General features: G+C 37.6%; 1 protein-coding gene across 1 annotated transcript in view; it reads right to left on the reverse strand.

The window, feature by feature from the left end:
- PIAS1 (protein inhibitor of activated STAT 1) overlaps positions 1-26,080 on the reverse strand; it is a 121,230-nt gene that overhangs the window by 70,369 nt on the left and 24,781 nt on the right. The window contains exon 2 of the mRNA XM_008139090.3: positions 10,682-11,126. Coding sequence (XP_008137312.1) covers positions 10,682-11,126 — 445 coding nt within the window. The remainder of the gene's footprint in view (positions 1-10,681; positions 11,127-26,080) is intronic.

A 26,080-nucleotide genomic window follows, 5' to 3' on the forward strand; every position in this document is an offset into this window, starting at 1 on the left:
ATAGAAACAGGTTTACCATCATTTTTAGCCTTGATAGAGGAGAAAGGGGAGTACAAATAGTTGAATATCTCTAATATATACATGCTTATTTTTTTCTCGTCCTCTCTCTAATTCTGGGTACAAACAAATGTACTGTGTCATATACACATATTAATGTATACCAATGTATGCATAAACAAACTATAGTATACAAAAGCCAACTGGAAAGGAAGTATCACCTTTAATTAAATTAATATCTAAATTGTAGTTAGCCATATAGAAAAAGAAGCATACTTTGCAATGACCCACAGTTGAAGAACTGGATGGATTAGACTGGTAATTATCATTTATTTAAATGATAAAATGTTTAACTGTGTGAGATGATTTCTTAGGTAACAAAAAATATTAGTGCCTATCCTCCAATTTTATATAGAAGTTAATCTATATAGGGCAATGAGAGATAAAACAAATCACTATCATTACTAACTGTAATTTCATTTTATATAAAGTTAAAATACATTTCAGAAGTTACATTAAAAGCATAACAGGGTAAAACTAGAGGTGAAATGCTAGATTAGGGAGCAAAGTAAAAAGTAAGCTTCAGACTTAGAAAGGCTAATATAGATTACCCATGAGGTATAAACCTCCAGCATTTTTATTCTAGTCACACTAAAGTTAAGCATAATTCTCCTCCAAATATTCTTCTGATTAGCAAATTTAGATCTTACGGTAGGAAGGTGAAAATTAACAAGAAAAACATAAATATAGTCCTGCCTTAAAGTTGACTTCAAAAGTACTCCATAATCTACACAAGCATAAGCAAATTATACACAAATATACCAACGATACATACAAACACATGGCATGATTTGCTTTATCTAAAAATAACCACAAGATCAAATTCTACAAAAACTTCAACCTTAAGTAAAAACATAAGTTATAGTATCAAGGCTATCTGATAAACAACAATGTATTACTTCTATTAAAGAGGAAGCTAATTCACATCCTGAGTGAATTTGAAAACCTGAATTTCCTTATCTACTAGATAGATAAAACTGCAATTGACATCTTAAATATTATAATAGCTCTATACTCTCTTGGTTGAATTTTAACTAATTTCTCATCAGACTCAGCAATTCCACTCTTACTTTCTTATCTCCACCCCACTTACCTTAAGTTAAATGACTGCTTCTTAGCTTTTGAATTCTATGAAATAGAAATTTGAAGCACTAAAGATAAATGCATATTTCTCCATTTTACAGCAATTATTTCATAACCTTAATTAGTAAATGTTATAGTCTTTGTGGAAAATAACTTTGCAGTTCCTTTTAAAACTAAAAATGAGCTTACTACATGGCCTAGCAAGTGAATTCTTATGCATTTATCCCTGAAAAATGAAAACTTATTTCCACATAGAAACTTGTACATGAATGGTCATAGCAACTTTACTTATAATAGCCATACACTGAAAACTATCTAAATGTTTTTTCAGTGGGTAAAATGGTTAAACAAATGGTAGTATATAATATTATGTAATACTTCTCAGCAGTAAAAAGAACAAGCTACTGATATAGAGCGCGACTTGGATAAACCTCAAAGAATAATGCTAGCGAGAAAGCCAATCTTCAAATGATATATAAAGCATAACTCCTTTTATATAGCATTGATGAAATAACGTAATTTACAGCTAGAGAATTTATTAGTGGTTTCCAAAGACTAAGGATAGGGGAAGAGGATGAGTGAGGCTATGAAAGAGTAGCAAGAAGGGATTTTGTGAAAGTATTAGGAAGTGACTTTTAGAGAGAAAGGGCTAGAGAGGGAGAAATATCCATGAGAGAGGAACATCGCCAATTGGCATGTGCCCTGACCAGGAATCAAACTGGCGACCTCTTGGTTCCTGGGTCAACACTCAACCACTGAGGCACCCTGGCCTGGCGGAAGTTAAATATCTTGATTGTGGTGGCAGTTACATGAAGCTACACATATAATAAAATTGCAGAGAACCACACACACATAAGTGAGTACGTACATTAAAAAAATCGTAAAATTTGAATAAGCTCTGTTAATTGTACTGTCAATTTCCTGGTTTTGATATTTCACTAAAGTTAGTTAGGAAAGATGCTAACAATGGGGGAACTAGGTGAAGAGTACACAAGACATTCCTTCACATACACTTCTTCACAACTCCCTATAAATCTATAATTATTTCAATATCTAAAGTTTTAAGAAAAGAAACAAGCTACAGACTGGAAGAAAATATTTGTAAAAAACATCTGACTAAGGATTAGTATCTAGAATATATAAAACAACTTTCAAAATTCAGCAGTAAAAAAACTAACAAACAATACAATTAAAATATGTAAAAGATGTGCACAGATATTTCACCAAGGAGAATACAGAGATGGCAAATAAGCACATGGAAAGATGTTTAACATTATTAGCCATTAGAGAAATGCAAGAACACAATGAGATATTCCTACATACCTATGTAAACACCTAAAATAAATAAGTAACAATATGCTGGCAGGAATGCAGAAAGTCTGGATCTCTCATATATTGCCAGTAGAAATGTAAAATGATACCCAAGACTTAGGAAAAGAGTTTGGTGCTTTCTCAATAAGCTACAGATACAATTATACGTATGACCCAGCAATCTAACTCCTGGGTATGAATCCATAAAAAAAGGAAACTTATGTCATTAATGCTTATAACACTAGAGGCCCGGTGCATGGATTCGTGCATGGGTGGGGTCCCTCAGTCTGGCCTGCACCCTCTCACAATCCAGGACCCCTCGAGGGGGATGTTAGCCTGCCGGGTTTCGGCCCAATTATCCCGGCCCACTGTGCCTGCTGCCGCCATCCAGTAGCACTCCCGCGGAGGCGGGAGAGGCTCCTGCTGCTGCAGCCACGCTTGCCAGCCATGAGCCGGGCTTCTGGCTGAGTGGCGCGGCCACTGTGGGAGCACACTGACCACCAGTGGACAGCTACTGGTGGTCAGTGTGCGTCATAGCGACTCGTTTGGTTGTAACGGCTGCTTAGGCTTTTATATAGATTATTTGTGATAAGACAAAAACTGGAAACAACTAAAATCCCCTTCAATAGGTGAGAAGGTAGAGAAACTGTGGTACAGCCATATCGTGAAATGCTGCTTAGCAATAAAAGGAAATAAATGAGAAATTTCCAATACCAATCATAAATAAAGTCAAGATATATCACACTGGGAAAAAGTTGAAATTTATATCACAAAATGCTAAACCCCTTAATTTTATATCAGAGGAAAAAGCCCAATAATTCAATTTTTAATGGGCAAAGTTAATGAATAGTTCAAACAAACACAATTACTCAAACATATAAAATAAAGCCACACTTTGCCTGGAGGGTGTGGCTCAGTGGTTGAGTGTCGACCTATGAACCAGGAGGTCACAGTTGAATTCCTGGTCAGGACACATGCCTGGGTTGCAGGCTTGATCCCCAGAGTGGGGTGTGCAGGAGGTGGCCAATCAATGATTCTGTCTCATCATTAATGTTTCTATCTCTTTGTCCCTCTCCCTTCCTCTCTGAAATCAATAAAAATATATTTAAAAACAAAAACACTTCACCCTCACTCTTAAGAGAAATGCTAGTTAAAACTATAGTTACAAATATCACCCATTAAATTTGAAATTATCAAAAAGATTAATAACACACAGTATTGCTGAAGGCATAGAGGGAAAACTACTCTGCATAACCAGTAGGATTAGAAATTAACTCAAACTTCTGGAGAGAAATTTGTCAACATCTATCAAAATTTTAAATGCATATTCTACTTCTAGGAATTTACCTTTTAAAATATTGGATATTTGGACATGTGTATAGTGATACATGTCACAGAACATTCTCAGTAGCACTATTTTCAACAGGAAAACACCTATATGTCAATCAATAAGAGAATATGTAACAAAGCATAGTCCAACCAATCACATACAAAGTCGATGCTAAAAAAAAGAATGAGGCAAACGTTTGTATATGCTCTCTGGAATGATGTAAAAGGAACTGAAAGTACCGCCTGTAGTTGAGATAAAGGGAGGAAAGGAACTTCCCTTTCATTATAAACGCTTTTTGTAACTTTAGATTTTTGTATCAAATGAATGTAATGTCTATTCAAAAATTTTAAGACAATAAAAAAAACTAAATACAATAATTCCATGTTAGTGGAGAAATATACAAACAGGTAAGTGGAATAGAATAATATCCAGAAAAATATTCATTCAAAATAGTTTGGGAGGAATTAGAGCCTTACTCTCATATAAAAAAGATAATAAAATTCAGAATTGATTTTTAAGACCCCATAAATGTCAGAAATAGAAATGTAGGAAGACTGTTAATTTACTCATTTTGGAGATAGGACATCAAAATTCAGGTAAAATCCAAAAGCCACTGTTTAATATATGAAAAGCAATCAATACACCATATTAAAAGAATAAAAAACAAAAACCACAGGATCATCTCAATAAATGAAGAAAATGCATTTAAATAAATTCTAAATTCCACTTTCATGACTTAAAAATTTTTGACAAAAAGGGCACCTATGAAAAAATCCACAACTAACAGCATACTCAATGGTAAAAGACTAGATATTTTCCCTCTAAAGAGCAATATAAGAATGTCTACTCTTCAAATTCAACAGCATGAAAAGGATTATACACCATAACCAAGTAGGATTTGTGGAACACAAGGATGATTCAAAATATGAAAATTAATCAGTATTAATATACCACATTAACAGGAAGAAAGAAAAACCATATGATCATCCAAACTGATGCAGAAAAAAATCATTTGACAAAATTTAACATGCTTTCATTATTTAAAAACTCAATACCAACAACTATAAGCAAACTATTTCAACATAATAAAGTATATAAAAAAACACACACACACAACACCACAGCTAACATCACACTCAATGGTAAAAGACTGAGAAACAAGCTCAGAAACAAGACAACTTTCTATCCCTCTTCCTTCCTCTCTCTAAAAATCAGTAAATTAAAAAAAAAAAAAATACCCTGTTATCATTAAAAAACACACACAATAAACCAAGTGTAATGGAAACCTACAAAATGGCAGAAAATATTTGGAAATCACATATCTAATCAGGGGTTAATATTCAAAATCAATAAACTCCTATAATTAAATAAATAACACCTATAATTCAAGAATAACAAAACAAATAACCCAGTTAAAAAATTGGCAAAGGACTTGAAGAGACATTTCTACAGAGAAAATATACAAATAGCCAACTAGTACATGAATTAATAGATGCTCATCATGAATCATGAAAAAAATGCAAATCAAAATAAGATAACTTCAGGCCCATCATAATGGCAAACAAACAAACAAACAAAACAAAACAAAAACAGAAAATAAGTGTTGGTGAGGATGCAGAGAAGCTGGAGCTCATGTGCATTGTTAATGGAAATGTAAAATGATACAGCTCTGGAAAACAGCATGGTGGTTCCTCAAAAAATTAAATATAGAACTAGCATTATGACCCAGTATTCCCACTTTAATTGTTTAAATATAAACAATAATATTCTAAATAATTTTATTATTCTAAATAATATTAAAGGACTGAGGGGAAACATCTTATATCTAAATGTACATTAACAAAATATCTTAACCCAAAATTATTTGCCCATTTGACTTTCATAATTGTGTAAATTTCATAGCTCATCAACACCAAGAGTGGCAGACTATGTAAATGATATTTCAATACATGGTGCTCAATGTACTATGAAGATAAAAATTTTTCTGTGCCCAATTATTTACATGAATCAATAATATATGTGGCTAAGATCCTGCTGGGTTAAGTCAGTATTTGAGATTCTCCTCTTCATTAAAACAAAAGCAGAAATAATCACACACTCACACACACACACACACACACACACACACACACACACTGATGACTTCTGACTAGAGGAACACAACAGAAATATTTTAAAAACTTATGTCTAAATTAAGTAGTGTCTATGGATTCTACATTAAATGTGCTATCTTTATAATAAGGAGAATATTTTTAAATAGTCTATTAAATATTTTCTACCTCTTATAAGCTACTGTTTATGATAAGTGATATGCCTCAGTTGTATTTGGATGAGAAAATGGTTAAAATTCACTGAATTAAAGTAAAAGACTATTGTATTTAAATGAATTGGAGAGCTAATAAATGTTTACTGAACAACTACCATGTAACAGGTTCATAGCTAGCTATTATGGGAATATGTAGATGAATACAGCAGAGCCCTTACAATTTTAAGAAACTAACAACAACAAAATGTTAGCATGCAGAAAAGTGATATCGATTCTGAATGGGAAAGGAATAGACAGGTTGAGTGGGAAATCTTAGAAAAATTAATGGAAAAGGTTTTAAAAAAGCATTTGAAATAGGCCTCATAGAACAAACAGATTTTAACACTGACAGGCAAAAATACACAATAAATCAAGCATTTTACTTTACAACCACCTTTACTTCATCTCCCCTTCTTCTAGTTAACTATAGACAATGAAATACATTATCTTTAATATGTGCCCCCAAAATGAAAAAAGCCTTAAAATTAAAAGTACTTTAAAATTAAAGAATAATAAAATTATTGTAAGAATGGGTAAGAATTATCTAATAAAGTAGGGGATAACAAAACAACTATTTTGACTTTTTAAGAAACATGAACCATGCATAAAGACATTCAGCTTACAGTAGAACATCTAAAAATCTGTTTAAATCTAGTGCTTAAGGCCAAAATAGAAGGGATACAAATGAAAAATTAAATTTAGCTGTCACATTCTGGACTTGAGTCATTATACTTCCTTATGAACTATCTGTTTCTAATATTTTAAGGGGAAACCAGATATTTAACCCATTACTAAGTTCACATTAAAAAATTCATAAAGAGCCCTGGTTGTTGCAGCTCAGTGGTTAGAGCATAAGCCCACACACAAAAAGGAAGGGGATTCGATTCCCAATCAAGGGCACATAGCTGCGTAGCAGGTCCAATCCCCAGCCCTCGTTGGGCCAGCAACCAATCACTGTGTCTCTCTCACATCTATGTCTGTCTGTCTGTCTGTCTGTCTGTCTCTCTCTCTCTCTCTCTCTCTCTGTCTCTCTCTCTCCCCTCCCACTCTCTAAAAAAATACATGGGAAAAATATTCTCAGGTGAGGATTAACAAAAAACAAAACAAAAAAAACTCATAAAGATAGATGTACCCTGAAGTATTAAAGCTTTAAGATATAAATTATGATATACTAGAGGCCCGATGCATGAAATTCATGCAATAGTAGGCCTTCCTTCCCCCGACTGCCAGCACTGGCTTCCCTCTGGCACCCGGGACCTGGGCTTCCCTCGCAGCCCCAGCTTCGTCCGGAAGGTTGTCCAGAAGGACGTCCGGTCTAATTAGCATATTACGCTTTTATTATTATAGATTAAGTTATGGCTACATAACCATGACCTGTCCAGTCTGCACTTCTACTCTGAAAGAAAATTTAGATACATGTGTAAACAATATCTATTCATACTGGTACTTGTATGAAAATAAAAACAGCAAGACACATTAATCCTCTCTAATAAAATGGTAATATGCAAATTAACCATCACTCCACTACATAAGCCACGCCCACCAGCCAAGCCACACCCACCAGCCAATCAGAGCGAGTATGCAAATTAACCCCATCCAAGATGGCTACAGCCACAGAGAGCAAGGTTTCCCAGGTAATAGAGCAAGCCAAGCTTTCCATAGCCGTTGCAGGCCTAAGCCTCCACTCAAGCTACAAAGTTTCAATTATAGAAGGTAAACAAATTCAAACAAATGGCAGCAGAATGGAGCTTGAGAGAGCAGGCCAGGGTTGCCGGTGGCAACAGGGGAAGCAAAGCTTTCCGCACACCCTGGCTGGGTCCACCCGCTTAAGGCTACAAAGTTTCAATTGTAGAAGGTGAATTAACTGCCACAGAAATGGCTGCCGCCCCGGAGGGAGCAGCAGGCTTGGCTCCGCTCCAGGCTACAAAGTTTCAATTGTAGAAGGAAAATAAATTTCAGATACCAGGGCCTCCGCTTAGGTTGCCAGGGGGCGTGGCTGGCCTGCAAACCACCACATGCCCCTCGCTCAGGCCGCCCCACGCCCCAAGGGAACCCCACCCTGATCCGGGACACCCTTCAGGGCAAACCAGCTGGCCCCCACCCCTGTACCAGGCCTCTATCCTATCTAATAAAAGAGTACTAAGCAGATTGATCATCACTGCAACACACAATATAGCTGCCCCCATGTGGACACAAGATGGCCACCACAAGATGGCCAGCAGGAGAGGGCAGTTGGGAGGCACCCAGCCTGCAAGGGAGGGCAGTTGTGAGGGACCAGCCCTGCAAGGGAGGGCAGTTGAGAGGGACCAGGCTTGCAAGGGAGGGCAGTTGGAGGTGATCAACCCTGCAGGAGAGGGCAGTTAGGGGTGACCAGGCTGGCAGAGGAGGGAAGTTGGGGGCAAACAGGCTGGCAGGGGAGCAGTTAAGCATCAACCAGGCTGGCAGCAGAGTGGTTAGGGGGTGATCAGGCTGGCAGGCAGAAGCGGTTAGGGGCAATCAGGAAGGCAGGCAGGCAAGCAGTTGGGAGCCAGCAGTCCTGGATTGTGAGAGGGATGTCCGACTGCCTGGTGGGATCGGGCCTAAACGGGCAGTCGGACATCCCTCCAGGAGTCCCAGATTGGAGAGGGTACAGGCTGGGCTGAGGGACAACCCCCCGCCGTGCGAATTTCGTGCACCGGGCTTCTAGTTTAGACTATAAGAAAATCTGAGAGCTAGGAATCCAATCAAATAAAAGCCACCAGCATTTTTTCCTTTAAATCTCAGATGATGTTTACTACAGCATGTTTTTGGCAACAAAACGCTGAAAATATCTGTCTTTTAATAAAAGACTTTAAATCATGGAATAGTATATAATCTTTAATAAGATATGAGCTATAATATATATATACATGCTCACATATGTACACATACATGCCATATATAAATGTGTGTGTATATATCTGGCCTTCAATTAAAAATGTAAATAAATAAATGAGACAAAGAGAGATGCCTATAAAATATATTACGGGGGGGGGGGCGCGGAAACATCACAGAATACTATGTATAATATGATTCTTCCTTGAAAAACAAGAAACAAATTGTTTTTATATGCATACACATTAAACTGCTAATAAGGAAAGGACTTGGCATTTTCATTTTTTATAATGAACATGTGTAAGCTTCATAAGCATATAGGTTCTCAACAACTGTTAAGTTTTCTTATTATGGCTATTTTTAAAATAAAATGTGATATAAAATTCATGTTGTATGAAAATAACTCCTACAATCTTGATTTATTCAGGTAAATTCTGCAAAATATAAAAACAAACATTTCCCAGTTCAAAGAATTTCAGTAAATGTTCTCCAAATTCAACACTCAACAATCCCCAAACTGAAATGTTTAACTATTTGTAACAGGGGTTGGCAAACTTTTTCTGTGAGGGCCAGACAGTAAATATTTTAGGTTTTGCAGACATACATGGTCTCTGTTGCATATTCTTTTTTTTTTTTTTTTTTTTTAAAGAACTCTTTAGGAACATTTCAAAACACACACATAAAAAAAAACATTCTTAGCTCAGATCCACAAAAAACAGCCAACAGGCCATAGTTTACCAACAACCACTGATTTATAAGAACAAACAAGCACCTGGAAATTTGATTTTAAATAAATTACACCAAAGGCATCAGAGATCACAATAACGTTTGTTTTATTCTTCATTAAATAAAGTAAGGTTGCATTATAGCAATTAAAATTACAAACTGATTGCCCAGCCAGTATGGGTAAGTGGTGGAGTGTCGACCTATGAACCAGGAGGTCATGGTTTGATCCCCAGTCAGGGCACATGCCCAGGTTTCAGTCTTGATCCCCCAGTAGGGAGCATGCAGGAGGCAGCCAATGAATGGTTCTCTCTCATCATTGATGTTTCTATCTCTCTCCCTCTCCCTTCGTCTCTGAAATCAATAAAAGTATATAAAAAATAAAATAAAATTGCAAGTTGATTAATAAATTAAATTCTATTTAGTATTCTAGGAAAAAAACACAGTAAGTGAAATTTCAAGTATTTGTATTGTATTGCCATGATTACATATGTGTGCACCTTCAAAGCACATATGTCCACTTTAAAAAGTCAACTGAAACTGAAATACTACACATCAAAGCTCAAAGCTCCTTTTAAAATAATTAAAACCATGAACCCATTTAAATAATCAAAACTAGCTAGTCATTTGTTTTATATGTCTTAATTTCTTGAAAATTAAAAACTGAATTGAGAGGTCAGTAATAATTATTGGGTTTTTAATTTTTAAATTTGTAAGGGTTATAATAAAATATTAATCAATAATTTAAAATATACTTCACAAGTTTATATTCTTGAAGACATTTTTATATTTACTGTGTCAGCAACCATCACTAGAAACTTGACTACACTTTTATTGTCTAAAAGATAGCTTTTATACATTTGATTCTGTCTAAAATTGGAAGATCATTATTATCATCTAGATGGTATTACCAAGTATAAATTTCATTATGAATAATCAACTGGGTCAAATTAAAACTCTAAAAGGAAAATGTATCCCCCAAAAGTAACCAAATAACCATTATAGAATAATCATCTTACCTAGACTGGTGGGTTTTATCAGTTCATCCAATAAATCATAAAATGGCAATTTTTGAAGTTTTATATCCGGATGGACTGGGTGAAGAGCTGATGTAAGGTGTGGGAGTTCCAGTTCATGTTTAGGTCCCAGAAGAGAAACAGGGAGTAATGGTGATGATGTAGGGTGACCATCATAAGTGAGCTGTGGAATGGTAGATGGAGACAAAGTTGCTGGCATAGGACCTGAATGTACGCTGGGGATGGACAAGTCCGCAGGCGTCATGATTTTCTGGGGGAACCTCCGCCTATAGAGTTCTTTAATTTTCATTTGTACAGCAGGACTGCAGCCAGCCTTTAGCAAGTGCAGGGCTTTTGTGAGAAGTTCGTGTTTGCGTCCGTGCTTGTTTCTCCCAGCGTAGCCCAATAGTACTTGAAGTTCAGAAACTCTAAGGCTCATAACCATTTGCTTAGAGACAAAACAAAATGTAAAGCATTAGTATTCCAAGAATATAATTTACAATATTAAACAATACTTTATTATAACACTTTCTCCTTATCGTTTGCTTAGAGGACAATTTATTTACAGTGAGTTCTAGTTATTTCAAACTTAGGTTAAATCATTTAACATAACCAAAGAAAATTAATATTCATAAATTCACTGACTTCTACCTAGGGTTATGAAACATTTTAAGATTAACCACATCTCACCTCATCCCACTGTTTTGATAAAACTGTGAGTTCTTTATCAAGCACTTACTCCAGAATGCTGACTGATATGTGGATGGCAAAATATAATAATGAGCTTTCAAGAACATTTGTTTTCTTAGGGAAAAATTATATAAGTATACATGAAACATTTAAGCAGCCCACTTCAAATACCAAATGTATACAGGATATAAATAACATATTATCAAGTACTACATTCTATACTAATTCTGGAATTTGTAGGACATAAGCTATACCTTTTTTGACCCATTATACATTAAATACATTTGATATTTTCATATTGGTTTTCACTAAATATTTCCAAATACACAAGGTGTTATCCTTCTTGCTTCATATATAAAGAAACTAGTTAAGAGTGTTAAATAACTTACCTAAGGCTATTGAGCCACTAAGTAGCAGTCAGGATTCAAACCCAGTTATGTAAGATTCAAAAGCCCCTTCTCTTTCCACTACTAAACCATTAGGAAAAGGATGGAGCGGGAAATACTATTGAGGCACTACACTGGCAAGGCCAGGCTAAAAAGTCCAGGAGTTCAATGCACATGCCCTAACGTGTAAGGCTATAGTAAAGAAATCTATTTAACTTTGTTTAACCCTGTGTTCCCAAACTGCTTTGGTCATTGTTTCTCCATTTCCAACTACTAAGAAAGAGACTGTCAACACCATCTACGCCAAACATGTCAAACTCGTGGCCCACAATGAGTATTTTTGTGGCCCAGCCAATGTAACAGTGTGAGCAGTTATTTACAACTAGAGGCCCAGTGCACGAATTCATGCACTGGTGGGATCCCTCGGCCTGGCCTGCGCCCTCTCGCAATCCCAAACCCCTCGGGGGATGTCGGACTGCCGGTTTAGGCCCAATCCCCCCAGGGGCCAGCCCATCATACCCAGTCCCGATGGGGGCCAATCGGGGCCCAGGAGGGACAGCGGGAGGGCTCCAGGGCTTGTCTAACCCGTCTCGATTCGTGCACCAGGTCGATTTCGGCCCGATCCCTGCAGGTCAGGCCGAGGGACCCCACTGGTGCACGAATCTTTGCACCAGGCCTCTAGTATGCATATAAGATCTTTGGTTAATCTCTTCCCGCCCTCCCTCCTCCCCCTTCCCTCTGAGATTCATCAGCCTGTTCCATGTTTCCATGCCTGTGCATTGAGCGTCTGCCCCCTGGTGGTCAGTGCACATCATAGCAAGTGGTTGACTGAACGAATGAGCCTAAGCAATCATTATGACCGGTTGATCAGATGACCAGTCATTACGATGCGCACTGACCACAGGGGGCAGACGCTCAACACAGGAGCTGCCCTCTGGTGGTGAGTGCACTCCCACAGCCTACCTCCTGCAGCTGGCCAACCTACCGCGGTCCCTCCCCCAGGCCAGCCAGCTCTGATGGCCCTAATTGGGACTGGCTGAGACAGCCCTGATCGGCCCCAATTGCCGGCCAGGCCAAGGGACCCCACCCCTGCACAAATTCATGCACCAGGCCTCTAGTAGATTATGAAAGAAAGTAAGTCTCCTGTCAGATCCAGAATTACTGACATTCACCTTGGGTCAGTTTTGAAAGTAATCACTGTGAACCAGATTTCCCCTGAAGTAGGAAAGACAATGGCAAAGAAGCAATGCCATGTGTCAGGAAGAAAACATTAATTTTACCATTGCTCTTGTTCTTTTTTTTATACTATACTTTTCTAAATAAACCTACGTTTCTATGAAAATTGAAGCTTTTGTGTGTGTTTTTTTTGCAGCCTACATAAACTTAAACCTGGTTAAATAGTATTTGGCCCATGTTAGCTTTTGAGTTTGACATGCTTGATCTGCACCAATAGTCTCATTTTAAAGTGGAGGAAAATGAACTCTATTGAAAAGAAATGACTTACCCAAAATCATACATCTATTAACAGCAAATCCTGACTTTGAGGAAACAAAGCATTTTCTAGACCAGAAGTAGAAGAGCTCATGTTTCTTTGATTAACCAGCTATATTGCATATAAAGGTCTTTATACACTCTTTTTTTCACTTTTGTATTTTTTTTGCAATCTGCAAAGAACTTCTAGAGGATTGGCTAGGGGAGGCTGTCATCTCAGGGAGTGGTGGGGAATTAAGGAAGGCAGTTTAGTATGTTGTGAGGGGATAAAACTAACAGAGGAAATAGTAAATGGTAAGCTTACATATGTCTTCCATCCTAAAACCTTTCTGTTAGTTTTATCCCCTCACAACATACTAAACTGCCTTCCTTAATTCCCCACCACTCCCTGAGATGACAGCCTCCCCTAGCCAATCCTCTAGAAGTTCTTTGCAGATTGTAAAAAAAAAAAAAATACAAAAGTGAGAAGAAGAGTGTATAAAGAGCTTTATATGCAATATAGCTGGTTAATAAAGAAACATGAGCTCTTCTACTTCTCTGGTCTAGAAAATGCTTTGTTTCCTCAAAGTCCAGCTTTTGCCCATTAGGCCTAGAAGAACTAATGACTCTCCTCACTACTCTTACTGGCCATTTTTCTTATCTTTATTTTAGCACTAAATCACTGTATTATAATTTTCTGTTTATGTAAGTGATTCCATGTCCAGAATGAGATCCACTAAGACACAAGGCCATGCATGTTACCCTCAGAATCTAACACTGGGGCCTGACAACTGTAGAAACTCTTCAAATGCCTAGAGGATGGGGGGGGGGGGGGGGCGGGCGGGAAGGAAGAGGAAATCTGTTTTAATCTCTTTCTTAAAAATATACCTCTGGCCTGGCCGGTGTCAGTAGTTGAGAGTCAACCCATGAAACCAGGAGGTCACGATTCAATTCCCAGTCAGGGCACATGCCAGGGTTTCGGACTAGATCCACAGTAGGGGTGTGCAGGAGGCAGCTGATCAATGATTATCTCTCATCATTGATGTTTCTCTCTATCTCCTTTCCTCTCTGAAATCAATAAAAATATATATTAAAACATTTAAAGTGTGTGTGTGTGTGTGTGTGTGTGTGTGTGTGTGTGTGTACACGTGTATGTATGTATCCTGTACCCCTCCATCAGACTCCAATTTGGACTACATGCTCTCTAGGCCTGTACACAATTATGGTCATAGCAGGATTTAACTTATCCTGGTAATCCCCTTGTCTCTCTTCCATAGTGGATCCTATTTCCTTAATCTCACTTCTTTGTTGGTTTTCTCTTTTTAGTAGGGTATTTCTACCCTTTGTATTTCCCATAACCCACTCTCCATTTTTTTTTATTTCTTACATTGTCTAAAAATATCTTCACTTACCCATATTTAATAACCAAAATTGACTCGGTATAAAATTCTAGACAGGAAAACATGTTCCATCTGAATTTTGAAGGCCTTTCCTCAATGTCCTCTGGCTTCCAGTGTTGCTGTTAAGAAGCCTAGCACACCACCATTCTGATCCCGAATACTTCATGGTCACCTGTATATCCCTCTCAGGAAGCTTATGGAAGTTTCTCTTTATGTGCTCTGACATTTTACAATGTGTCATGTGGTTTGTGGTTGGGTTGGTTTTTTTTTGTTTGTTTTTTCAATTGTTTGAAGTGATAATTGCTGAGTCTTTTAACTTTAGAGATGTGTTCTTTAGTTCTGGCAAGTTTTCTTATCTTCCTTAGACTTTTTTCCTATCCTCTTTCTTCTCTGCCTATTATAATGCTTCAAGTGCATGCAATACACCTAACCTACTGAACATCATAGCTTAGCCAAATCTACCTTAAACATGCTCAGAATACAATATCCAAAAAACACTGACAACACAGTACACAGAAGAGGATTTGATTGTTTACCCTGGTGATGGCAGGCCTGACTGGGAGCAGTAGCTCACTGCAGTTGCCCAGGATTGAGAATGTACCTTAACCGCATATTGCTAACCTGAGAAAAGATCAATGTATATGCCTTTAGCACCATCGTAAAGTCAAAAAATCGTAAGTCGAACCATCCTAACTCAGGAGCTCTCTGTATTTAGATACTGGCCTTCTTAGATTGATTCTCTACTTCTTTTCCACTCTATTTTTTCCCTAGTATTTTATATCTCTTATCTTTTAGCTCTATTTTCTGAAAGATATCAACTTTATCTTCTAACTCTTCTATTACATTTTTAACTTCCATAAGCTTTCCTGTTTGCTGCAAATTTCTTTTTAATTTTCCCTACATCTCATTATTTTCCATGAATGTAGTATCTTCTTTTCTGAGGATATAAATTTGACATTGTTGTTGTTTTCTTCTGATCTCTGCACTGTCTCTGTAACCTGAGTTCTTTTTGCTATTTGCTTTGGTCTCTACCTTTCATGCTGACATTTCCCTCAAATGAGAATCACCCGGCTGGTGTTGCTCAGTGGTTGAGCATCAACCTATGAATCAGGAGGTCACAGTTTGATTCCCTGCCATGACGGTCAGGTCAGGGAACATACGGGGGTTGCAGGCTCGATCCCCAGTGGGGGACGTGCAGGAGGGGCCAATCAGTGATTCTCATCATTAATGTTTCTGTCACTCTCTTTTCCTCTCTGAAGTCAATAAATATATATATTTTTTAAATCATTAAAATAAAATGAGAGAATTCTTGGATTTACATTTATATCTAACAGTATGACACTAAAAGATGATTAGAAGATCTGTGTGAGTGAGCAGACCAGGGTATTTATTCTAAAATAATCGGGCAGGAACCTGGCTATTTTGAGGATTCCTTTTGTCTGATCACTTTTGACAGAAAGGAATCCTCCAATCTCTTTTTTTGGCAGTATAAGGTTGGCTTCCAATGTTCTCAAGACAGAGTAGGTGAATGGGAAGAGAGGAGGGGAGGTGCTTATAATTCAGTAAGACATTTCACATAATCTCCTCTGCAGAAACATAAAATTTTACCAACACACACACACATATATATACTTATACACACACGTATGAGAGAGTGCTATTCCAATTAAGAGTCAGGAAACATATTCTGAGAAAGACAAATACAAGTCAATATTCAAGCAATATTAACAAGTATTAGTAGACAAAGTGCTTTTACAATTAAAAAGAAAGTGCCAGTTTTATTGTTTCATTAGCTATGACCTTACATTATTAAAGGTCATATTGAAATTGTGAATAAGAATTAGGTACTTCCTGTAAAACAACATAATTACTCTCATTCACACACCCCACTGCTGTGGTTTAAAGAATTAGTCATAAAGCAGACTCTATATTCTGAATCTTTATCTGGTATCAATTTATAACCAATTGTAAACCAAAGTGAATTCTAAAGATAGACAAAATGAGCATTTAACAATGTCATAATATCTCATTTATACTTTTACTTTCTACCTACAAAAGCAAAGAAATAAAAAATGCTAAAATTGCATACAGTAAAGCCTGTACTACAGTACATCAAAAATATTTAATTCATAATTTTCAAACCCAGATTCTTCAACCAATGAAACTGACTTGACTTGTGCATCATTCTTAATCCTCTCCATTGGAAATAGTTAATAAGCAGCTGTTAGATTAGCAATTTGTCAACAATACCGAGTTCAACCAGAAAACCTAGTTAGACAGTCTCTACTAAAGCAGCAAATCAAGTTGGTTACATCTCCATAATCTTGTTCCACCCAATTTATCTTCTTTTTTCCCAATATAAGATGACTGAAAAATGACCTATAGTTCCTACTCCTCTAGCTGATCATGCTCCTCCGTTCCTGGTCTATTCCATCATACTGATGGCATTTAGCTCCCACAGAATGACAAAATATGCAGATTCCATTCTCCTTCAAGCAAAGTATAAACCTAACATTCCACTGACATGGTGTACCTGGCATCAGTATTTGATAGATAATTTAATCATCCCTATTTATGTACTGCCCCATCTCATGAAACATAGATAGATCCCTTAGAAAAGCTCCTTCTAGATAACGTAACCACTAAAAAATAACCCCACTAAGAACATTTTAAAATTTTAATGAAATATTTTTTCTAATAAAAAACAAAGTTTAAATAGTTTTGTTTTTTTAATTTTGTTTAAAATTCTAACACACTGCAAACCATATTGTCCAGAGGGAGAAAAATAAGACTTTTATTTCGGTAAAAAGCTGCTCTGCAAACAGATGTTCAATAAATGATTTTGGGATCAATGCACAGGTCCTAAATGAGTACGCAGACAGAAGGACTATAGGAATAAACAATGAACACACATAAAGATATGCTAGTCTTCAGCTAATGACTAAATCACAATCTTTCAAGGTCTATTTTCTCACTTCAGAAAATGAGAAATTAACTAGAGGTTCTCAAGTTCCTTAAAATTTCAAAATTCTATAATGCTATAACTATTAAATGAACTCATTCTTCTCTTCCATAATTAAAGAAATACAAACAATCCAACTAGACAGTGGAATCTTTCTATATTAGCAATGTTTTCAATAAAAGTTTTAAGCATCATTTACTTGGGTTAAGAGAGTAAAAATAATGATAAACCTAATATATATTAAATGCTTACACTATGCCAATTACATAATAATGATTATCTTATTTAAACCTCACAAGAACCAGAGAGAGATCATTTTTATTTCCATTGTATGTATTTAAAAAAAAAACAAAAAACCTGACATATAGATAGGAAAAACCGAATCACTTTTCAAGTAAAATCTAGAATTAAAAAATAATAAGCAGGGCTTTAATAAATTTTAAGTCCATCAAATTATAAAATTGAATATTCTTTCCTAACTACCCCAACCAAAAACAGACAAAACAGTGTATTTACAATTAAAGTGTCAACAAGACAAGAAGCAATTAAAGAAATAGGCTATTCTATGTGAAAGAAGCCCAAAAAGAAGAAGAGACAAATATTAACAAAACAAAAAGTGAGAGAGAAAATGCATTCTATGCTCAGGGGTGGGTAATCTTTTTCTGCCAAAGGCCATTTGGATATTTATAACATCATTCTCAGGCCATACAAAATTATCAACTTAAAAATCAGCCTGCTATCCTATATAATAAAAGGCTATATGCAAATTGTCCCCTTGGGAGTTTGACCGACCAGGAATCTGACTGCTCACTATGACATGCGCTGACCACCAGGGGGTGGTACAGAATGAAGAAAGGAAGGCCCCAGCTGGCAGCCAGCAGCCAGCAGCCAGCAGCCAGCAGCCAGCAGCCAGCAGCCAGCAGCCGGGGAAAGGAAGGCCCCGGCCGGCAGCCAGAAGGCCCCGATTGGCCCTGATTGGCCCTGATTGCTGGCCAGGCCTAAGGACCCTACCCATGCACGAATTTTGGGCCTCTAGTCCTATATAATAAAAGCTTAACATGCTAAATGTCTGGTCGTCCGGTCAACCAATCAAAGCGTAATATGCTAATGATATGCTAAGGCCGCTCAACCGCTCGCTATGACGTGCACTGACCACCAGGGGGCAGACAGTCGGTCAGTCAACAAGTCACTATGACGTGCACTGACCACGAGGGGGCAGTTGACCGGTAGGTTAGCTTGCTGCTGGGGTCCAACCAATCGGGACTGAGCAAGACAGGCCAGACACGCGCTGGAGCCCTCCCGCGTCCCTCCCAATCCCCGATGGTGCACCGGTGGGGTCCCTCGGCCTGACCTACACCCTCTTGCAATCCAGGACCCCCTCAGTGGATGCCAGAGAGCCAGTTTCGGCCTGATCCCGCAGGCAAGGCCGAGGGATCCTACTGGTGCACGAATTCTATATTTATAAAAGGCTAATATGGTACGTGTGTCCTTCCCTCCGTCCAGGTAATGATGTTAAGTAACACGCACGGCTTTCTCTCCCTAGTGACGACTAGCCTCCTTGCAGTTTCTTCAGCCCAGGAACACTTTTCCACCTGGCTAATCAAGTGCCTACGAAGCGTTTTCCTGTGCCTCATCTCATTTAATCCTCACAGAAGTCCTGGAGTAGGTAGATAAAGGACTCGGTGGAATCCCATTTTATTTTCATTAGCTGGAAAACGGAAATTTAGAAAGTTGAGAAACTTGACACAACTGAAAAGAAGTAAGAAATGGGTGGACTTGAAAATGACTTCAGGTTTTCTCGCTGTGCAGAATAGTCAAACACTGCTGCAGTTAAATATTTTACCCTTTGTTCTCCCTGCATGATCTACAATAATAATCTGCTTCGTGTTGATATTTATTGCTGTGTTGCTGATAATTACCTGAAAGAGAAGTTGAGGTGCTTCACTGGGCAGGAAAAAAATTAGCTAAATCAGAAAACAGGTCTAATTAATAAGCAAGTTTGTTCTTTATAAAAGGCTAAGTTGATTCATGCATGCACAATACATACAAAGCTCTTGCTGTTTTGATCTGTCATTGTCAATCGTGATTTGGTTGACATTTCTATTATAGAGAAAGGGCGAATAGTGATATTAAAATATTCTCCTAATTAATTTCCTTTCAATGCGCACATATTCGTGCACTGGGCCATTAGTATTTTATATTTGGTCCAACGTTTATTTAACTCATCTCTAATGCCTTGGCAGGGCCAAATCAAATGATTTCATGGGCCATGTAAGGGCTGGACGTTTCCCACCCCTGCTATAGCTAAACAAAGTCTTTAAATCAAAGCCTTCAATCTGGGTCCCAGAAAGAGATCAAGGAAAGCCCTAGAGAGAAAGTATCAAGAAAACTATTTCAGAGTAACAGGTGTAACCTACTCAAGGTTACAGAGCTAGACTCAAGTCAGATGCCAAAGTGCACGCAATGCTGCAGAGTACTAACAATGACACACACTATTAGATACTTGGAAAATTATAATTAGATAATTTGATGTCTTTGGGGAATGGTAGGATCATAATATAAAACAGAACTTTAGAAATCTTGTCCAACTCTCCATCTGTAACCTCCTTAATTGATGTTATCTCGGCTGCTGCTGAAACACTTCTAAGAGTTCACAGCCTAATTTTATAGTAGCCTACATTACTGAAAAGTCTGTGAATCAAAATTTCCTCTGACTTTTACCCAATGATTCTAAAAGGTTATCCTATTTGTGTACCACAGAGTCTGTCTTTAAAATGTGTTAAGAGGGCTCTTTTCCTTCAATTGACTTGGTTTCTAGACCCCCTTCCACCATAATCACTGTTCTCTGAGCATTCTGCAGTCCATGGGATGGTCCATCCTACTCAGAGTGAATTAAGTAATCCAGATAGTGGTCTGTCTAATCTTGAATACAGCAGTATTACTCCCTTATTATGAACACAGTATCTCTACCTATGTAACCTAAGAAGGCATTCACATTTTAGGCTGATTGGTTTGTTTTACTTGGGCAAGGGGAAGGATGCAATATGTTTCAGCAGGGAATGGGAGTAGCAACTGTTGTTCAATCATACTGTTGCTCATAAAATACTTGTAGTTAACTAAAAGCTTTACTTTTTTTTCCACATGAACTGCTATTAAGTTAAACCTCCTCATTCTTGAATATAATTTTTTAAAATTTAAAAGAACTTCATATTTAGTACTGTTAAACATTTTTTTCTAGTTCATCATTTACTTGAGTTATCATCATTTACTACACCCTCTATTACAGCACTTAATCATCTGGTGTTGTAAATTGTTGATTTTTCTAGTCTATCTCCTTCCCCCACTTTGAGCTCTTCAAGGGCAAGTACTTATCTCTGTATCACCTAAGCTAAATATAGTACATAGCACCTAGTAAATGACCAAGAGATGATGATGATGAATTAACTCCCCTTGATTCTGTTATCTAACATATTTTTCCCAGTTTTGTACCATCTACAAAACCTAAGAGTTTTACCTCTTAAATATTCATACAAGTCATCCTTAAAACTTTGAATATAACAAGGTCAAGATAATACAGCCCTGTGGCACATCATAAGAGATTTCCCTCCACTTAACAATAAAGCTTAAGGTTATAAAAAAGATTGTTTAACTACTTAAGATTCAGATGACTCCTTTTCCCCAGGATTCCCCAATCTTTTTTTTTTTAGAGAGAGAACTTAAATTTTTTTTTAATTAATCCTCACCCGAGAATATATTTCCATTGATTTTTACAGAGTTAAAGAGAGAGGGGAAGACAGAGAGAAACATCAATATGAGAGAAACATATTGATTGGTTGCCTCCCCCACCCGGGCTAAAGAGGAGCCTGCAACCAAGGTGTGCATGCCCTTGACAGGTATTGAACCAGGGACCCTTCACTCAGTAGGTCGACGCTCTAACCACTGAGCCAAATCAGCTATGACAAGATTCCCCAATCTTAAAAACTGTCTAGAGTACACCAGAAAAATAACTAAGTTGATCATATTTCAGTCTTAATTTATAGATTTCCGAGAAAAACAAGTTTAGAAAAAGATGTACACAATGCTCTAAAAAGTCCTAGGAATGATCTTCACAAACTACAAAAAAATATTAAAAAGAAAAAAACAGGTTTCAGGAAAAAGTTGTTGAAGTCTTGCAATGACAGATTGCCTAAGTATTCTTTCAAATTCCATCAGAAACCTATTAATAATATTTCTTCCATTTCTACACAGAATAGAACTCTTGTACCGTTATATTATCTATATATATAAAAGCCCAGCAACAGAATAACTGGTCGACCAGTTGCTATGATGCGCACTGACCACCAGGGGGCAGACGCTCAACGCGGGAGTTGCTCCCTGTGGTCAGTGCACTCCCACAGTGGGAGCGCCGCTGCTCGGCTGACCGGCTGACCGGGATGAGCAGCACTCCCACAGCAGGAGCAGCTACTCAGAGGGCGGGTCCACAGCTGCTTGGCTGACCAGGATGAGCGGCGCTCCCACAGCTGGCAATCCCCGCAGGCCACACACCCCACCAGTGCACAAATCCGTGCACCGGGCCTCTAGTTAATCATAAATAAGAGAAACAACTTCACAACAAAAAATGCCTTATTCTACACAAGGTAAAATTGCTAAATTACTATAAAACTTACACAGATCATAATCATCAAAACAGCATTATGATTAATATTTACATGCAAAGTTTTTATAGTGAAATCAAGTTTAAGAAAATGCCCATATACTCTTTAGAAAAATTTCACTAGTGTACATAAAAAATACATTTCAAGATGAGAAGCATAAAAACATACTACACAATCTTCCTGAAATTTATGGAAAGGGAAGATGAACTACTCACAAACTTCTGGCACCAAAAACTCTAACAGCATACATTTTAACACCCCCCAAATATTAACAAAAAAGGAAGGAAGGAAAAAAGATAAGAAGGAGCAATGCCAAAGTTACTGACAAAGAGTAATTTTTTTAAAAAGCACAAAAACAGAAGACATGTTTAACTGTGATGTCTAAAGGATAATTTGTAAATTAGCCAACAGAAAGAAATGTACTATGGTTATCTTAAGAGTATTTTAGCTTTTCTTGCCATTAAAAAGTGAAATGAAAAATGAGCTTATCATAATCAAAAAGGCCAAACTTTTTTTCAATGCCTTTCCTTAAACATAGAACTAATCAAATTCCACATCATTTCTCCAAAAACTCAAAAGCAGCCAATGTTCTTAAAAGTAGAAATTCAATTCTTTATTTCCTAAATCTAGAAGGCATAATTTCCCATTTGAGGATAAAAAATGTAGAGATAGGTTCTGTGACAGAGAAACAATACCTATCCCTGAATCCTAAGTTTAAAATGCTAAAAAGAAACAAATGCAAGCATACTTGCCTAGTATGGCAGAAATACCACAAAAAGGCCTTTTAAAAATCTGTTCAATCAACTCCTATTCAATTCCCAAAGTTCCCTTAGTAACAAAACTGCAGTATTTTTCTTTTTTTTTAATTGATTAATTTGAGAGAGAGAAACATCAATTTGCTACTCTATTTATGCATTCATTAGCTTCTTGTATGTGCTTTGACCAGAAATCAAACCAATAATAACCTTGGCACATGGGAATGACGCTCTAACCAACTAAGAACCCAGAGCCAGGGCCCAACTGCAGTATTTTTCCAGAAAATATAATTGAGGTTATATTTTTTAAACTTCAAATTTTACTTATTTTAACATAGTTACCTGCCTAGACATCACCAATCAAAATCCCAAAATAAAACTTACTACTAAGAAGCAATCTGACAGAGCTTCACATGAAAGAGCTCCAATTTATATGATAGAATACCCTAAATCAGCATTTTCCAAATTAGGTTCATAATGCTAATAGATATTCAGAGAAATAGGGTTCTGTGACAAAACAAATTCAACAAATTCAAGATCTATAACTCCCTGCCATGCCCTCCCTTCTCAAATCATATTAACATATTAAAGGTCCCAAGAAGTCCAGCAGAAAAATGTTAACTTTACATCTAACATTTTGCAAATTTATTAAGCCACAAAACCCTTCTTTACTATTATCACTGTTTTCATCTCATTTCTTAGCACTTCACACAAAAACAATTAGGGAAAAAATTATAAGATCTTCAAGTTTTTCAGGAGTTCCACTTTATGCCTGTTGTTCTAGCAAAATTATTAAAAGCACTCTTCTTCCACTCTTAAAAGTGTCCCAGTTTAGATGATAAATTATATGGTTACCCTAAAATTAATACTATAGCCCAGCCGGCATGGCTCAGTCGTTGAGCACTGACCTATGAACCAGGAGGTCATATTTCAGTTCCTGTCAGGGCACATGTCCTGGTTGCGGGCTCAATCCCCAGTGTAGGGCGTACAGGAGGCAGCCAATCAATGATTCTCTTTCATCTGATGTTTCTAACTCTCCCTCTCCCTTCTTCTCTGAAGTCAATAAAAAATAAATACATACATACATACATACTATAAAACTAAACACATATTATAAAACATGTGAACTACCTTTACCAAATGTTACTGTATGCAGTTAAAATGATATGTAAATGATGATTAATCATTATCTGTTTTCCCAAACTTCTGAAAGAATTTTCCACCAGCAATCCTACATATAGTTTCAAAATACTCTGGACTACTGAATTCTCACTAACTGAACTCACAAACCAAAGAGATTTTAGATAGTAAAAGATATCTGTATTTGCCTAATTTTTTAAAAGAGTATGTTATACCTAATTGTAACGTAAGGACAACTCTTGAAGACATTAAAGCAATCCATGAAAGATGTTTAAAACACATTTTTTAAAAATTATTCCAGGCCTTAATTGAGAGTTCCCCAGTATGCTTGACTATTTTCATTCAAGCCCAGGCTCCCTGAGTGACTTCATCCATCCAAGGGCTTCAAAATGCCATTTCTAAAGTCCTAACGGCAAATCTTTATTTCCAGCTTAGTCTTTGTCTCCTGAATTACAATTGCACTTCTACTAAACACCTCTATGTCCCAGAAGTACTCAATATATTCAAACCTAACACATCAAATTTCTCTCAAAACTTCCATCCACCTAACCAGTTGAACAAGCCAGAAACTTCACCACCACCTTCTCTTTCACTCACATCTATTTACCATGTTAAGTCAATCCTACCTACTTGAAATGCCCAAGCCCCTACTACCACTTTAATTCAGACTATCTTGATCTCTTCCCTAGAAGTCTGGAAGGGACTCAACTGTTCTTCCTGTCTCCAATATTATCTCCTCCGAGTCAATTCTCCATACTAGTGATCTTTCTAAAATATATATCTGATCATACCACTTGCTTAATCTTTCATGATTACTCAACTGCACTCAGGATATAAAGGCAAACTTCTTAGCATGGCCTAAGACAGTGGTAGGCAAACTCATTAGTCAACAGAGTGGCAAACCGCGGCTCTCGAGCCGCATGTGGCTCGCGAGCCGCAGTTTGCTGACCACTGGCCTAAGATATACTACACGACCCAGTCTCAGCCACTGCCACTAACTCTCTTAACTAGCTTTCCATGCTCCAGGATTTTTACATACATGATGCTATTTTAGCAAGTAACTCTTCTCCTCGTTACCATCCCAACCTTTTTCTAGCTAACTCCAACTCATATAGGTCTCAGCCTAGATGTCATCACCTTTGGGAAAGCTTCCTTTGCCAACCACCCCCCCTTAGTAAATTTACTCTCTTTTGTACTCCCCAGTTTAATCCAATACAGCCCTTATGCTACTAGTATATGTGAGAGACCCTGTTTACTTGTTCTCTACCAAACTATAAGCTCTGTCTATGCTGTGTCTTGTTCACAATCAATGAATATGAGTAATAATAGTATAGCATCTCTTAATTATTATTAACCACATTAATAGGACAAACGTATTAGAAATGATACATCTTACCTTCCCAAAATAAGGACATTATATAATTCTTCCCAGTCTTCTCAGCATAAATTAAAGAATCTATATTAATAAAAGGTTAATATGCTAATTAGACCAAGTCGACCAGACATCTTCCAGAAGTCCGACTTCCTTCCAGACAGTTAGGGGGTGGCCAGTCTATCAGGAGAGTAGTTTGGAAGGGACCAGGCCAGCAGGGGGCAGTTAGGGTCAACCAGGCCGGCAGGGGGGCATTTAGGGGGGGGGGGGTCAGGTTGGCAGGGGGCGACCAGGCCAGCAGGAGCGCAGTTAGGGGGGATCAGGATGACAAGCGGGCAGTTAGGGGGCAACCAGGCCCACAGGGGGGCAGTTAGGGACAACCAGGCTGGTAGGAGACCAGTTAGGGGGCGACCAGGCCCACAGTAGGGCAGTTAGGGGCCAATCAAGCTGGCAAGCAGAGGCAGTTAGTGGTGATCAGATAGGCAGGTAGAGTGGTTAAGGGCAATCAGGCAGGCCGGCAGGGGGGGGGCACTTAGGGGGTGGCCAGGCAGGCAAGGGGGCAGTTAGGGGTG

The sequence above is a fragment of the Eptesicus fuscus genome, chromosome 5, assembly GCF_027574615.1.
Source record: "Eptesicus fuscus isolate TK198812 chromosome 5, DD_ASM_mEF_20220401, whole genome shotgun sequence".
In the NCBI taxonomy this organism is placed as follows: Eukaryota; Metazoa; Chordata; class Mammalia; order Chiroptera; family Vespertilionidae; genus Eptesicus; species Eptesicus fuscus.